The sequence below is a fragment of the Schistocerca piceifrons genome, chromosome 2, assembly GCF_021461385.2.
Source record: "Schistocerca piceifrons isolate TAMUIC-IGC-003096 chromosome 2, iqSchPice1.1, whole genome shotgun sequence".
In the NCBI taxonomy this organism is placed as follows: domain Eukaryota; kingdom Metazoa; phylum Arthropoda; class Insecta; order Orthoptera; family Acrididae; genus Schistocerca; species Schistocerca piceifrons.
In genome coordinates this window covers 870,424,607-870,441,110 of record NC_060139.1, presented here as the reverse complement: position 1 = coordinate 870,441,110, position 16,504 = coordinate 870,424,607, and the positions used below count along the sequence as shown (strand labels likewise).

The 16,504-nt window shown below is 42.3% G+C and overlaps 1 protein-coding gene across 1 annotated transcript in view; it reads right to left on the bottom strand.

The window, feature by feature from the left end:
• Positions 1–1,042: 1,042 nt before the first annotated feature.
• The window catches only part of LOC124775947 (hexamerin-like), a 37,160-nt gene continuing 21,698 nt past the window's right edge, over positions 1,043–16,504 (bottom strand). Inside the window, exons 5-9 of the mRNA XM_047250791.1 lie at positions 15,860–16,257; positions 14,605–14,778; positions 14,404–14,532; positions 12,167–12,482; positions 1,043–1,540 (exon numbers count right to left, since the gene is read on the bottom strand). Coding sequence (XP_047106747.1) covers positions 1,137–1,540; positions 12,167–12,482; positions 14,404–14,532; positions 14,605–14,778; positions 15,860–16,257 — 1,421 coding nt within the window. The 3' untranslated portion in view covers positions 1,043–1,136. The remainder of the gene's footprint in view (positions 1,541–12,166; positions 12,483–14,403; positions 14,533–14,604; positions 14,779–15,859; positions 16,258–16,504) is intronic.

The window sequence follows — 16,504 nt, the reverse complement described above, 5'->3', positions numbered from 1 at the left end:
ATTCTTCCCTATTGGTTCTTGTACATATTACATACTACCAGTCTTTCCCTATAGCTTACACCCATTTTTCTCAGAGTTTAGAACATCATGCACCATTTTACGTTATCGAACGCTTTCTCCATGTCGACAAAGCCTATAAACGACTAAAAACTGTATTGACAAGAGTTTCTCGATTGGAGCGCTTTTAAATTTCAATCGACTATTTGTTTCTAGGCTCATGTTCATTTTGTGCTCTGAAACACGTTTTTACATCGGGAAAAAACATTAATTTTCTGGAGGAATTTGTGAAATTTCAGAAAAAGACTGCAACACATAACATATGAATGCCATAATTTATAAATGGAATAAGAAAAGATATTTAATTTATATCACAGACGAAAATTCTGAAAGCATCTCAAAATATAATACTCTCTCCCACTGAACGTCGTCCTGGTACGGTACTGATGTCTACAGCCAAAAAGTCCAAATAAGAAAGGAATTGATTTGTTCACGCTCGATACACTTGTGTGCAAGTTGTGTAGAACGTAGCCTCATTTAGGAATAAGACAAGCCTTTCACGATCCCAAAATACAATGAAGTTGGCGGTGGCACTTTCTACGTGTGTTTTGAAGGATAAATGACTAACAAGCGCAATAGGTAACAATCTATAGAGCTAATATCACCTTTTCTCTTCACAATCCTTTCAGTTCTAAATAGCTACATCTCTAAAATCGTGGAAGATAAAGCACATTCTATGATTGTTCCCTTTCACAACATTACACTGACTCACATTTAGAATGTCTAAACTCTGTGTACAAATATTCGTATTAACATGAGTATGTACGAGCAACTAAACGACCAAGTCTTACATTTAATCCACAGCCTAGGTTTTTGGAATGAGCTAAGACTTCATTGTTCATTCGATAACATCATTTCTGAAGCATTTCGCGATCCTGTCCAAACTACCACACATTCTATCGTGACATCGATATCGAAATGCAGTGGAGCAATAATTAAAAGAAAATTGTGGTGAAAAGGGTAATGAAATGATAGAGGAAACAGATGATCATGCTACACTAGTTTATTAAATTCAAAGTCTCAGTATTCACACACTGGACCTATACATGCTTTGTACTGGCAGAGAATATTGTGCAGCTTCAGATCACAACGACCTCTTCGGCGTTCCTGTGGAAGATGACAGTTTCTCCAAAAAGCGCGTTGGGCACGTCAAACTCCAGCTCGTTGATGGGCCTGTCGAATGGGAATAGGGAGGTCTTGGGGCACATGTCTTTGGTGTACGGGTCGATTCTTCCGTTGGTATTGGTTGAGCACGGGCTGATGATTACATAGGTGCAGAGTGGCAGACCCTCACGGGTTCCGCGTGGCAGCATCAGGCGATCGATGTCTCCAAATACGCGCATGATGTAGTTGAAAAACGGCTGTGTCCCACTAGCCATGGCGACCTCCGTGGCTCCGAACAGCTGAGTGAAGCTCATTGGCAGCTGGGTGTAGGAGCTGATGTCCTTCGATTTCCTCAGCAGCTCATTCACTCCCCTTTTCACTGCAAAAAGAGTTACATGGGTTGAGAGTAAATCGAAGAAAAACGAAAATAACGAGGAGTAGTAGAAATGAGATTGGCGATAAACTTAACATCAAAACTGAGACCGCAATATAGAGGAAGTGAATAGATTTTGCTGTCTCTGAAGGAAAGGTAACACATGATGGTCAGAGCAAGGAGTATATAGAAAGGAGACTAGCATAGGCAAAGAAGGCATTCATAACCAAAAGAAGTCTACTAGTAAGAACCATCGGTCTTAATTTGTGGAACAGATTTCCCAGAATATACATCTGGAGCAGTACATTGTACAGAAGGGGATCATGGACTGTGGGAAAATCAGAAAGTTGAGAATCGAAGCATTTGAGCTGCTGTGCCATAAAAGGATGCCAGTAATAATGTGGATGGATAAGATAAGAATTCTGGAAGTTCTCTTCAGAATCAGCAAGAAAAGAAACCTATGGAAAATACTTACAAGAAGGAGGGAGAGGACACTAGGAGTAGCAGGTAAATCAGAGGTACATGTGCAGCCTGCACTGTTGCCAGATTTCTGACATCACCCAGTAATATGTTGCAACACTGCTAGATCCTTTCCACTCTTTCCCCAAACCGCCTGATTTCACAGCCCTAGATGGTGGAAGTAGAACAATTGTCCAAGGTGAAAAATTCCAAAAATGGCCGGAAATTTAAGAATCTCCCTTGCAAATGGCAGGAAATTCAGAAAATCCGATATGTCCACTTGTACTAACGTTTTCTGAGTTCGAAAACTGATCGAATAACTACGTTTAACAGACATTTATTTAGTAAAGTGGTGGAAACATAGAGTTCTCGCATGGAGCACAAGAAAATGTATCTTCCACAGGAGGCAATTAATACTGCTCACTCACTCCACAGCTTCCATCACTCCCTAGAAGTGCACTAATAAATATACAATGTAACAAATCCTATACAATGCGTTTATAACATTTTGCATGAAATTTATACCAACAAGTTCATACATAATGCAGATGTCACTATTCTTAACATAATTTAAAGTGTGTCATCTATGAAAACTTAAAGTCTCCATGGAAAAAATTCCACCTGTAGCAGAATGTCGTCACGATATCAGCAGAACAGCGTGGAATTTAATAAAGCTGCTTCAGTTTTGCTTAAGACCCTGTATCACATTTATATATCGAGTGAAACAAATATTGCAGATGACACACAACCATGTAGTTGAAGTGTATCTAACTAAAAGTAGGATGTTCTTTTCTGCTTTCATGACAGTTTTTGGTATTATTTATCATAATAGATATCTCGGAAATTTGTTACAATTTTGCTGTAACATAGTGATGTATTGGGTAATTTGTTAGAATTTTTGAGGTATCGATGTATGGGACAATTTATTACAATTTTGCTGTAATAGGAGCACTTTGCTGTGCTTTTGTGTAACAGTGTTGATGTGTGGGATAATTCATTACAGATTTTCTGTAAAATGGTAATTTATGTAGTTTTTTGTTACAGTTTTGTTGTGACATGACGATGTCTGTGGTAATCAGCTACAATTCTGTTCTGAGAAGTAATATGTGCCATGTGGTCTCCACAAATGTTCAAATGGCTCTAAGTACTATGGGACTTAACATCTGAGGTCATCAGTCCCCTAGACTTAGAACTACTTAAACCCAACTAATCTAAGGACTTCACACACATCCATACCCGAGGCAGGATTCGAATCTACGACCGTAGCAGCAGCGCGGTTCCAGACTGATGCGCCTAGAACCGCTCGGCCACAGCGGCCAGCTGCTCTCCACAGTGCAAGCGCAGAAGTTAGCATTATCAGTAGAAGATGAAAAACGTTATTTACATGGAGCAATTTGCTGCAGTAGTTCTGATACCATAGCAATGCATGGAGTAATTTGCTGCAATTTTGTTGTAACAAGGCGCAATTTGTTACTCTTTTGCTGTAATATGGCTGTGTATAGAATAACTTGAGATAATCATGGCTGTGTTCTCAGTCCAACATGATATCTCCCATTGTGAAGTAATACTTCAAGTTGGAGACGAGTCCTTGTTTCAGCCTTACAACTGTCAAACCAATTTTAGACATCTGTGCTTCTAGTGCTGCTTAAACATTATCTTCATATCTATAAGAGCTGTAGCAATAGCAGCACAACGATTAATGTGTGCTTTCTGCACCAATCTCTAGATGCATAGTAAGCCTAGGCGTCACCTTTATGACATATTCTGATCACAATCTTTAACGTCATCCTGTGTATATAACAAAATTTCGTTATTCTTCCTATATTACATTTAATAGATTACACTTCTCCATGGAAAACATATGCTACTGTTCCATTTGATGTAGCATCACTATCTGCCTCTAGTATAGTGGCGATTGTCTCCTACTTTACTGATGTTTTACTCTGAATAAAAGTCTGGTAGGTCTGATGTTACAACTTACTAACACCCCAAAATGGATAGAAGACGAACTGACAGACGTGGATGACCACAGGACCAATTCTATGCCTAATATGGCTAATGGTTCAAATGGCTCTGAGCACTATGGGACTTAACATCTGTGGTCATCAGTCCCCTAGAACTTAGAACTACTTAAACCTAACTAACCTAAGGACATCACACACATCCATGCCCGAGGCAGGATTCGAACCTGCGACCGTAGCAGCCTAATATGGAATCAGAAATTGCCCTGCAGAGAAGAGGTTCATGATGGAGAAATTCTGGATGAAACCACAAGGAGATGCAGCAGAAAATAAATCTCTTAGACCTTTCGTTTCATAGCCATACATATTCATAGTGATCATACGATTGTTTTGAGAATTCTCTACATAAAATAATACAACACCACTGCAGTTACAAAGGAAAATCAATAAAATTTGATCAATTTGTAGTAAAATATGCTGTATTTACACACTGTGTATCACTGTTTCATATTGTCTGGTTGTAGTTTTCGCTTCCCCATCGGAAATGCTAAAATTGTGTTTTATACAAACCGATTCTGACACAAAATTCACAGATTTTTAGCACAAAATTAGCTAATTTGAAAACAAAATTTGCTAAGGAAGACTGGACAAAGAAGTGTGAATCAAATTGCAGTACCTATGGACAGAGACTGTCAAACGATGAAGAGAAGAACTGACTTGGACTACACCATTTCTCTGCTGCATCTGGCATACTTGCAGGCAGCATAGACAGAAACCTTGTGATTCATTAGAATTTATGTGAGAAATGGCTTAAAAATCACTGAAAATGAAATGCTGACCTGAAAACTAGATCATATTCTGCTTATAATTTCGAGGATTGGAGTTTAATATACAGTCGACATCGACATCATTAAAGATAAATCACTAGCTCACACTGACGAGGATATAAATCGGTAATGACCTCTTTGAAGGAAGTTTACTGATACTGATCAAAAGTCTTGAGGAAATGTCTGATGTCCACGCAGTGCTCGTAGGTGCAGCTCTAGCAGACCAAAGCATCACTGTGACACATAATATTACTTCAAAATATAGGTTTGAGGACTGCAGAATTGTGTTAAATCATCGCCACATCCACGTCATGAATTCTGATAACTGTTCATTGCTGCTATATAAACAACCTTTTAGTTCTCACATCGTTATTTCACACCGTATATATGGAATATACAGTGTGCATCCATCTTATCCTCTGCCGTTTTGGATAGTTGCCTTTCTTCATTTCGGTTGATTTTTATCCGGCTGTTTACATCCCTTCATGCTTGATGTCTGCCTGTAGGATAAATGTCCGTGGAATAAGGCCATAAATGTGCTAGAGTGCTTTGAGGAGCATTCGCATCGATGTCTTTGCCAACAAATTCGTCTGATCTGGATCCAAAGGGACGTCAGCTTTGCGCCCACATTTACAGGAATTTCGTAAACATTTTGTGTCACATATTTCCGGAAATTTACCAAGGACTTTTCCAAATCATGCCTTGTAGAAGGGCCACTGTATTAGGTACAGCATGTGGATCAACATGCTATTAAGCAAGTGGTTATAATGATTTGGCCCATCAGTACTGATATTATTGACGCGCACCTTTGATCTTGACTTTATCAGCCACACTTACAAATCACTCAATTGCCTCCAAAGTCGTGGGACTGGTATACAAAGTACGACTAGCCTTGGAAAGGCCTGCAGATTTGAATACGTTTCCAAATGCGGGATTTTCCGTAAACCCATTTACCAACACTGGCAACCGACTCAGTACAGCACCACACCTCGCTGGTCCAGGCCGTTCAAAATGGTTAAAATGGCTCTGAGCACTATGGGACTTAACATCTAACTAACCTAAGGACATCACACAACACCCAGTCATCACGAGGCAGAGAAACTCCCTGACCCCGCCGGGAATCGAACCCGGGAACCCGGGCGCGGGAAGCCAGAACGCTACCGCACGACCACGAGCTGCGGACAGGCCAGGCCGTATGAGCTGGTGCATAGCTATTCTGGTGTAGGAGGCTCTCGTCCACCTGAAGGATCTGGGATCTGGTAGTTATCACTGCTGTTTTTCTTCTGGAAACGCGTTGTATACCTACACTACAGACCATTTCTGTTGTAATATGTCGTCATTTCAGTCACCTGTATTTGCAAATTTGCAACGTATTTGGTGGTCACAATTACCTTTGTCACTTAGTACAGGCTTTCTTCACACTCAGTTGCAGATGGCACATGCTGGATGGGTAAAAGTTTAGTTTGTGTTTCTACATCTATATGGATACTCTGCAAATCACATTTAAGTGCCTGGCAGAGGGTTCATCGAACCACCTTCACAACTCTCTATTATTCCAATCTCGTATAGCGCGCGGAATGAATGAACACCTATATCTTCCCGTACGAGCTCTGATTTCCCTTATTTTATCGTGGTGATCGTTCCTCCCTATGTAGGTCGGTGTCGACAAAATATTTTCGCATTCGGAGAAGAAAGTTGGTGATTGGAATTTCGTGAGAAGATTCTGTCGCAACGAAAAACGCCTTTCTTTTAATGATTTCCAGTCCAAATCCTGTATCATTTCTGTGACACTCTCTCCCATATTTCGCGATTATACAAAACGTGCTGCCTTTCTTTGAACTTTTTCGATGAACTCCGTCAGCCCTGTCTGGTAAGGATCCCACACCGCGCAGCAGTATTCTAAAAGAGGACGGTCAAGCGTAGTGTAGGCAGTCTCCTTAGTAGGTCTGTTAAATTTTATAAGTGTCCTGCCAATAAAACGCGGCCTTTGGTTAGCCTTCTCCACAACATTTTCTATGTGTTCTTTCCAATTAAAGTTGTTCGTAATTGTAATACCTAGGTATTTAGTTCAATTAACGGCTTTTAGATTAGACTGATTTACGTGTAACCGAAGTTTAACGAGTTCCTTTTCGCACTCATGTGGATGACCTCACACTTTTCGCTCTTTAGAGTCAACTGCCACTTTTCGCATCATTCAGATATCTTTTCTAAATCATTTTTCAGTTTGTTTTGATCTTCTGATGACTTTATTAGTCGATAAACGACAGCGTCATCTGCAAACAACCGAAGACAGCTGCTCAGATTGTCTCCCAAATCGTTTATATAGATAGGGACAGCAAAAGGCCTATAACACTACCTTGGGGAACGCCTGAAATCACTTCTGTTTTACTAGATGATTTTCCGTCAATTACTACGAACTGTGGCCTCTCTGACAGGAAACCGTAAATCCTGTCACATAACTGAGACGATATTCCATAAGCACGCAATTTTACTACGAGCCGCTTGAGTGGTACAGTGTCAAAAGCCTTCCGGAAATGCAGGAATACGGAATCGATCTGAAATCCCTTGTCAATAGCACTCAGCACTTAATGTGAATAAAGAGCTAGTTGTGTTTCACAGGAACGATGTTTTCTAAACCCATGTTGACTGTGTGTCAATAGACCGTTTCCTTCGAGGTAATTCATAATGTTAGAACACAATATATGTTCTAAAATCCTGCTACATATCGACGTTAACGATATGGGCCTGTAATTTAGTGTATTACTCCTACTACCTTTCTTGAATATTCGCGTGACCTGTGCTACTTTCCAGTCTCGGGGTACGGATCTTTCGTCGAGCGAACGGATGTATATGATTGTTAAATATGGAGCTAATGCAGCAGCATACTCCGAAAGGAACCTAATTGGTATACAGCTTTTGTGCTTTTCAGCCTCACAATCCTGCAGCTTATGATCTAGACTGGCTTTAGCCATTTTCTAGCGCTAATTTCGTAGCTGTTTCCTTGATTTTTCATGCAACTAGACAGGCTAGTGCTTGTTTAATAGCTACCAACCCACCCTCACACAAATTTTTTGTGATGGATTTTAAAAACATATTTGTTGTGTTTTGTGGTCTTTTTTAATTTTCTGCTGTTAGTACAATTGCCCATCTTCGATGCTTTGAATTTCCTGCCAATTTATATTAGATTGTGCACAAATTCGTAGCGTTTTGGTTTTGCATATTCGCATTCCGGTTGTTGTGCCTTCATTTATCGGTTCTCACTTGTTCTTTATAGTTCACTGTTGCTATTTGAGTCTACGTATTGTCATTTGGAGACAGTGAGTGAAGTTGTGGATGCTAGGAAGTAGAGTGCCAAGAGGAGAAATTGGAACATTTCCGACATATTCTTCCGTTTGAGTTCAGTAGATGGGTGATAGCTGTAGAGGCAACTAGAAACATTTTCGCCATGTATGGGGATATTGCCACTGGACGCAGCATGACAAGAAAATGGTTTTCTTATTTTAAGGAGGATCGTTTTGACATTGGAGACTGTCCATGTTGAGGAAGACCTTCAGGGTTAGATGAACGTCGTATGAACGCTTTAATCCACAATGTACCATGTCAGTGTACTTGAGAACTGGCAAATGTGGTGAACTGTGATCATTCACCATCGTGCGACTTTTGCATGCGATGGGGAAGGTTCAAAAACCGGATGTATGGGTGCTGTATTCCCTAACCTAAAATCACAAAAACCAATGGATGGCCATATGTACATTCACGCTCAAATGGTTTGTGAACGGCACCGACCATTCATAGCCCGTATCGTTACTGGTGATAAGAAATAGTGACTTTATGGTAACATAAGGAAAAGAAAGAAGTGGTTGAGCCCAAACAAAGCAGAAGCTCCGCTCCGAAGACCTGCGCGCTTTCACAAAGGATAATGTCATGCATCTTGTGGAACAGCGATGGTGTGGTGTACTACGAATTGCTTCCTTGAGGTGTTACCATCACTGCTGACATCTGTTGTCAACGAGTGGGATGTCCTGCAGATGCAGTGCAAGAACATCGACCAGGAAGACTGTGTGAAGTGAAGCTACTCCACAATAATGCCTGCCTGCAGAGTGCTAGACTGTGAAAAAAGACTACACAGAGGTTCGGTTGGCAGGTCCTCCCTACCCACCTCTTTCACTTCACCTTGCGCCCTCATATTTTCACTTTTTCCACTCTCTGGCCAAAAACTCTGAAGGAACTTCCTTTCCGTATGAAAGTGCGCATCGAACACGGCTCGACGAGTTCTTCACCTCAAAACTAAGTGACAGCAACAGTCGCGGAATCGGAAAGTTACACTAGCGTCGGCAGACACCTATAAGTATTTGTTGTGTTTATTAAACTTATGGGTAAATGCCATGAACTTATGAACCAACCCAATACTTAGGAAATTGGTCTTCTTTTTGAATTTCCCGCCATTTTAAATTTACGCCAATAATTGGCCTACTGCCATTTTAAATGTCGCAAAAGCGCATGTCTTCGATTTTTTTTAAATTGTCGCATCATTTTGAACCAAGAATTTTGAATTTGTTGCCATTGTTTGAATTTCCTTACATCGACAATTCGCCTACATGCGCGATCTTGTATTGGATCTGGGAACCCTGAGAGACGTCTTCGGAAATCTGGCAACAATGGGGACTGAACCTGTACTCTCACGTCCTCGCTACTGACTGGACATGTGTTAAGACGTCAAGGAATAACTGTCATGGTACTTGAGGAAACTGTAGACAGTAAAATCTGTCGGGTGAGAGACTTATAAGAATGTATCTAACATCAAATAACTGAGTAATTTGGTTCGAGTGCTGCTACTAGTTGAGGACAGGAGAGAAATTCGTGGAGGGCCACTTGAAACCGGCACTACACTTACGAAAAAAAAACAGAGAGAGAGAGAGCAAGCTGTGATCTTGACATTAGTGTGGGGGTGGGGGACAGAAAATACACCTACATATGTCACTGTTTTAATGACCTTTATGAGTTAGAAAATGGTGATAGAAGATTGAGTGCTAGGAGTGTGCTTAGATTGAGCATTTAAAATGAGATAATTTGTATAAACAGGTAAGGCCTACTTTAATGTATCAATAGAGACAGAGTACTAGGTTGAATTTTACGAAGAGGGGGGGAAATAGAGCCTTCCATTCTTGAAAGAACTATCCTGAAATTATCTGAATGTCCGGTCTGGCACTTGGTGTGGCAGTTTCCTGCAGCGTTTGTATAAACACTCAATCCATAAATACTAACGCCTTTTTAAAAAATGGCTCTGAGCACTATGGGACTCAACTGCTGTGGTCATAAGTCCCCTAGAACTTAGAACTACTTAAACCTAACTAACCTAAGGACGTCACACACATCCATGCCCGAGGCAGGATTCGAACCTGCGACCGTAGTGGTCGTGCGGTTCCAGACTGTAGTGCCTTTAACCGCTCGGCCACTCCGGCCGGCTAACGCCTTTTTAATACAGTCTAATATTTATTAACGTTCCAAATGCATTCAGCCTTTTAAATTCAGGTACATTCAGTAGATTCGATAATTTACTTGTTCCTCGTGCCTAAATCTGCTGTTACCAGAGGAGAGGAAAAGCAGATTTTGGAAAGACGAACGAATGGCTCAATATAAAAGGCGAAACGTCCCTGAAATACACTGCAGCAAGAAAAAGGCTTTTGAGTTTACAAAACAAATGCTTTATATGATTGATAGAATACACTGGAGTTGATTTGCTGATGTTTGTATACTCGTACTGTATCTCACAGAATACGAATCAATGAAGGTAGCCCGTATTACTGGATAGTAGAAGCGTATGTATACAGTGATACATTCGCAACCTAGTCTTGGAAGTGTTCATTCTTACTTATTTTAAACGTGGCTGGTACGCGCGGTGGTAGAAGTTCAGGTTTGGTGTGCATAAGGTACGTAAAACATTTTCAGACCTGAAGTTGGGAAGGAACGAGTGGTGGCTGGATAACTCAGCAGGTAAGATCACTTTCTGCGAAATGCAAGGTACCAGGTCCAAGTGCCAACTGAATTCTCAATGTTAAACTACTATAAAGTTTCAAAATTGTAATGTTACTCATGTAAAGATTACTAACTCCTTAGGCACAGTTGTTGTTGATGTGGTCTTCAGTCCAGAGACTGGTTTGATGCAGCTCTCCATGCTACTCTATCCTGTGCAAGGTTCTTCATCTCCCAGTACCTACTGCAACCTACATCTTTCTGAATCTGTTTGGTGTATTCATCTCTTGGTCTCCATCTACGATTTCTACCCTCCACGCTATCTTCCAATACTAAATTGGTGATCCCTTGATGCCTCAGAATATACCCTACCAACCGTTCCCTTCTTCTAGCCAAGTTGTGCCACAAATTTCTCTTCTCTGCAATTCTCTTCAATACCTCCTCATTCAAAAGTGGCTCTGAGCACTATGAGACTTAACATCTGTGGTCATCAGCCCCCTAGAACTTAGAACTACTTAAACCTAACTAACCTAAGGACATCACACACATCCATGCCCGAGGCAGGATTCGAACCTGCGACCGTAGCGGTCACGCGGTTCCAGACTGAAGCGCCTAGAAGCGCACGGCCACACCGGCCGGCCCTCCTCATTAGTTATGTGACCTTCTGTAGCACCACATTTCGAAAGCTTCTATTCTCTTCTTGTCCAGACTATTTATCGTCCATGTTTCACTTCCATACATGGCTACACTCCATATAAATACTTTCAGAAAGGATTTCCTGATACTTAAATGTATACCCGATGTTAACAAATTTCTCTTCTTCAGAAACACTTTCCTTGCCATTGCCAGTGTACATTTTATATCCTCTCTACTTCGACCATCATCAGTTATTTTGCTCCCCAAAAAGCAAAACTCATTTACTACTTTAAGCGTCTCATTTCCTACTCTAATTCTCGCAGCATCAAACAATTTAATTCGGATACATTCCATTATCCTCGTTTTGCTTTTGTTGATGTTCATCTTATATCATCGTTTCAAGATACTGTCCATTCCGTTCAGCTGCTCTCCCAGGTCCTTTGCTGTTTCTGACAGAATTACAATGTCATCGGCGAACCTCAAAGTTTTGATTTCTTCTCCATGGATTTTAATACCTACTCCGAACTCTTGTTTCCTTTATTGCTTGCTCAATATACAGATTGAATAACATCGGGGAAAGACTACAACCCTGTCTCACTTCCTTCCCAACCACTGCTTCCCATTCATGCCCCTCGACTATTGTAACTGCCATGTGGCTCCTGTACAAATTGTAAATAGCCTTTCGCTGCCTGCATTTTACCTCTGTCACCTTCAGAATTTGAAAGAGTAACTACACTAAATTTTCCTTAAGAAGCAGGTTGATGTAAACAACTTACATTTCATGCCGAATGAGTCGATGTAGACCATTTTGTGTCGCCTCTCATCCATAGACAGCTTCTTGCCATAGACATCGTAGACAGGGCCAATGAAGAAGCGGACGAAGACGTCCATCTCCCTGTCGCTGGTGATCTTGACGTGGTAATTGAAGGGCATGTGCGTCAGACGCTGCTGGCGGGCCACCACGTTTAGTTTGGCGGCCTCCTCTTGGCTCGCCACCGGAACGGCGTTGTTCAGCTCGAAGTCGTAGTCCTCGAAGTACGTGACCAGCTTGTCAACGGTCAGGCTCTCCACCGTTACGCCAGGCAGCAACAGCTGGTGTGAAAAAATAAATAACATGGGGCAATTTCAGTGCTTACGTACTGCGTTACTATGTCCGTTGGGTGCCTTTGAGCATCGATAGAAACTGACGTCACAAGCCGTATACGAAATTTAATGTAAGTGATGCGTAAACAGTAACATGAATGCAGAGGTCCGGATACGTTGTTCACCTCACGTTACATTTTGTTGAAGCAATGCCTAGAAAATACTGTGGCTCCCCTGTTATAACAGAAAATGCATAATCTTGAATTCATTGGAATTTCTGGCAGTACTGGTAGCTTATCATTCTGCAGGGGACGTAGAGGTGTGAACCATGACAGGCCCGTAACTAACATAATGCAACTAGCTAACAATGTCATTTACAATGTAATGGCGAAAAATATTTATCTCGGCAGTGACACATGTACTTGCTGTAAATTACTGGAACAAGTTAGGAATTTTGTCTATTTAGCCAAGAGTGAATGTACACTACTGGCCATTAAAATTGCTACACCACGAAGATGACGTACTACAGACGCGAAATTTAACCGACAGGAAGAAGATGCTGTGATACGCAAATTATTGGCTTTCAGAGCATTTACACAAGGTTGGCGGCGGTGGCAACACCCACAACGTGCTGACATGAGGAAAGTTTCCAACCGATTTCTCGTACACAAACAGCAGTTGACCGGCGTTGCCTGGTGAAACGTTGTTGTGATGCCACGTGTAAGGAGGAGAAATGCGTACCATCACGTTTCCGACTTTGATAAAGGTCGGATTGTAGCCTATCGCGATTGCGGTTTATCGTATCGCGACATTGCTGCTCGCGTTGGTAGAGATCCAATGCCTGTCAGCAGAATATGGAATCGGAGGGTTCAGGAGGGTAATACGGAACGCCGTGCTGGATCCCAACGGCCTCGTATCACTAGCAGTCGAGATGACAGGCATCTTATTCACATGGCTGTGACGGATCGTGCAGCCACGTCTTGGTCCCTGAGTCAACAGATGGGGACGTTTGCAAGACAACAACCATCTGCACGAACAGTTCGACGACGTTTGCAGCAGCATGGACTATCAGCTCGGAGACCATGGCTGCGGTTACCCTTGACGCTGCATCACAGACAGCAGCGCCTGCGATGGTGTACTCAACGACGAACCAGGGTGCACGAATGGCAAAACGTCATTTTTTCGGATGTATCCAGGTTCTGTTTACAGCATCATGATGGTTGCATCCGTGTTTGGCGACATAGCGGTGAACGCACATCGGAAGCGTGTATTCGTCATCGCCATACTGGCGTATCACGCGGCGTGATGGTATGGGGTGCCATTGCTTACACGTCTCGGTCACCTCTCGTTCGCATTGACGGCACTTTGAACAGTGGACGATAGATTTCAGATGTGTTACAACCCGTGGGTCTACCCTCATTCGATCACTGCGACCCTACGTTTCAGCAGGATAATGCACGACCGTATGTTGCAGGTCTAGTATGGCCCTTTCTGGATACAGAAAATGTTCGGCTGTTGCCCTGGCCAGCACATTCTCCAGATCTGTCACTAATTGAAAACGTCTGGTCAATGGTGGCCGAGCAACTGCCTCGTCGCAATACGCCAGTCACTATTCTTGATGAACTGTGGTATCGTGTTGAAGCTGCATGGGCAGCTGTACCTGTACACGCCATCCAAGCTCTGCTTGACTCAATGCTCAGGCGTATCAAGGCCGTTATTACGGCCAGAGGTGGTTGTTCTGGGTACTGATTTCTCAGGGTCTATGCACCCAAATTGCGTGAAAATGTAATCACATGTCAGTTGTAGTATAATAAATTTGTCCAATGAATACCCGTTTATCATCTGCATTTCTTCTTGGTGTAGCAATTTTAATGGCCAGTAGTGTATTTAACTGGATGAAATGTATGCATAAAAAATCCGATTTACCTACCTCTTCCTGTGGGTATGGTCCAAGGCGATTCTTGAACTCGTCCAGTACCAGAGCAACTCGCTTAGCAATTTTGTAGTACAGAGGAGACTTGAAGGCAGATGTTGTTGTGCCCACGATGGACGGTTCCGCCTGTTAAACAAGCAGGCTGATTATTAATGTCGTGTCAAACGAATTACAAGATGCAAAAAAATCATCATTGACGGGTCGTACCGGGTGATAAAAGCAGCATTCACCGTCGTGTGTCACGTACTCCAACAAAGTATGGTAGAATGAACCGTAGTAGTCCTTGTTGAGAGAGTCTGCATTACCTTCAACGATTCGTCCAAAGATCTCAATGCTCGATGGGTCACGAAGAGAGTGATTCCTGAGTTCGGTCTGTAAACGAGAGATATGAAAAAGTCAATATCAGCTTAGAAACCGACATTCAAGATTTTTGTAAAATAAAGTCAGTTTCAATTAAATCTTCTCTGTTTCCAAGCCGCGTCACTTCGAATAAAAACACCAGGTTTCGATAGCTGTCTCCACTACCGTCATGAGGAATTAAAATCGCTGACTGCCAGAGCTGGCACTGTCTTCTGCCTATACAGATGCAAGCAGGCTGATATTATTAATGTCGTGTCAAACGAATTACAAGATGCAAAAATCTTCCACAGAGGGTCGAAGTAAAGCATTCACAAAAGACAAACTGGGCAGCTCATAACAGCTCCGTTCCACTGCGGAACCAAGGGGCGTGAGGTGGTGCAAGCGGCCGGTGCCACGTTTGAAACGGCCGCTCTCGCCACCCTACAAGCGTCAAACCTTCGTTTCTGCTTTCGCTCGACCCTGTGTCTTATTGACCGTGTACCCCTGGTCTCTGTTAATATTGCTGCTGAAGCTTCCTGGGAGATTAAAACTGTGTGTCGGACCGAGAGCATTTGCCCGCGAAAGGCAAAGGCCCCGTGTTCGAGTCTCGGTTTTAATCTACCAGGAAGTTTCGTATCAACGCAATCTCCGCTGCAGAGTGAAAATCTCATTCTGGAATAATGCTGCTGTTTATTTTAATTTCGACCACTCCTTTTATAACACAAATTCGAAATGATTATGTCTGAGCCAAAGTGTATTTTATGTCCATTTTCTAGGCAATATTCAGCCACGTTCGACTTCTCAAGTTTCCTTTGTTTAATATGTTGTGAGCGGTCTGCGGAATCCTCAGAAACTGTGTGAATAGTTTGTCCTACGTAAATGTTACCATTTTTACAAGGGACGTGAAACACGCCATGAATCTAAGACATGTGTTTTCTTTAACAGGACGTAGCTCGTACTTGGGAGGTGAGCCGAAACGCTGGTCTCAGTCCATGTCATTGTCCTATGAATACTCAATATTTATTAAAAGTATCGTAGCTTGTAAACGGAGAAGATTGCATTGAATTATACCACTGCAAAAGATTCCGACGACACAAGAGAGAGGTTCACTTACATCAAGTACGTATCCAGAATCGATTGCTTCCCAAAGCCTTTTCTCCAGTGTCATGACAGACTGTACCAGTGAGCCCTCCGGTTTGACTCCTGGAACTGGTTTCTCGTAATCGAGAGGTCCAATGTCAGGGAGGTTGTTCGAGAGCCTCTCCAGGCTGTAGCGGCTGAGGGTGGCCTTGATGTCGTAGTAGAAGCGGTCTCCCCTGTGGGTCTCGTTGGCCTGGCCGTAGTCCTCCATCTTGGCCCAGAAGGGAAAGCGGAAGCGCAGGAAGTCTCGGAAAGCGAGCAGGCCCACGTCCTCAGTGTAGTAGGACAGCAGCTCGTCAGCTTCTTCGGCGTAAGGGGGGCCGCTGTAGTTGGCATGGATCACGTACGGCTCCCCCTTGTTGAAAGTCTTCCCTGTTGTGGGTTTGAGGGCATTAATCATTAATTAATATAACCACAGACTTCTTTGAAAAGTAACGAAGATATAGATTTAGGAATCTGATTGTTCTTGGGGCAAGACTCTTTGTACCTGTAGGACATTTTGAAGGCAAAGTTAGAGTCCTGAAACGGTTCCTCAAATTATTTTCTATTTTACATTAGCAGGTAGTTTTGTTGACAAGATGGTTTAATTCATATTTATCTATCACTTGTGCCTTATCCC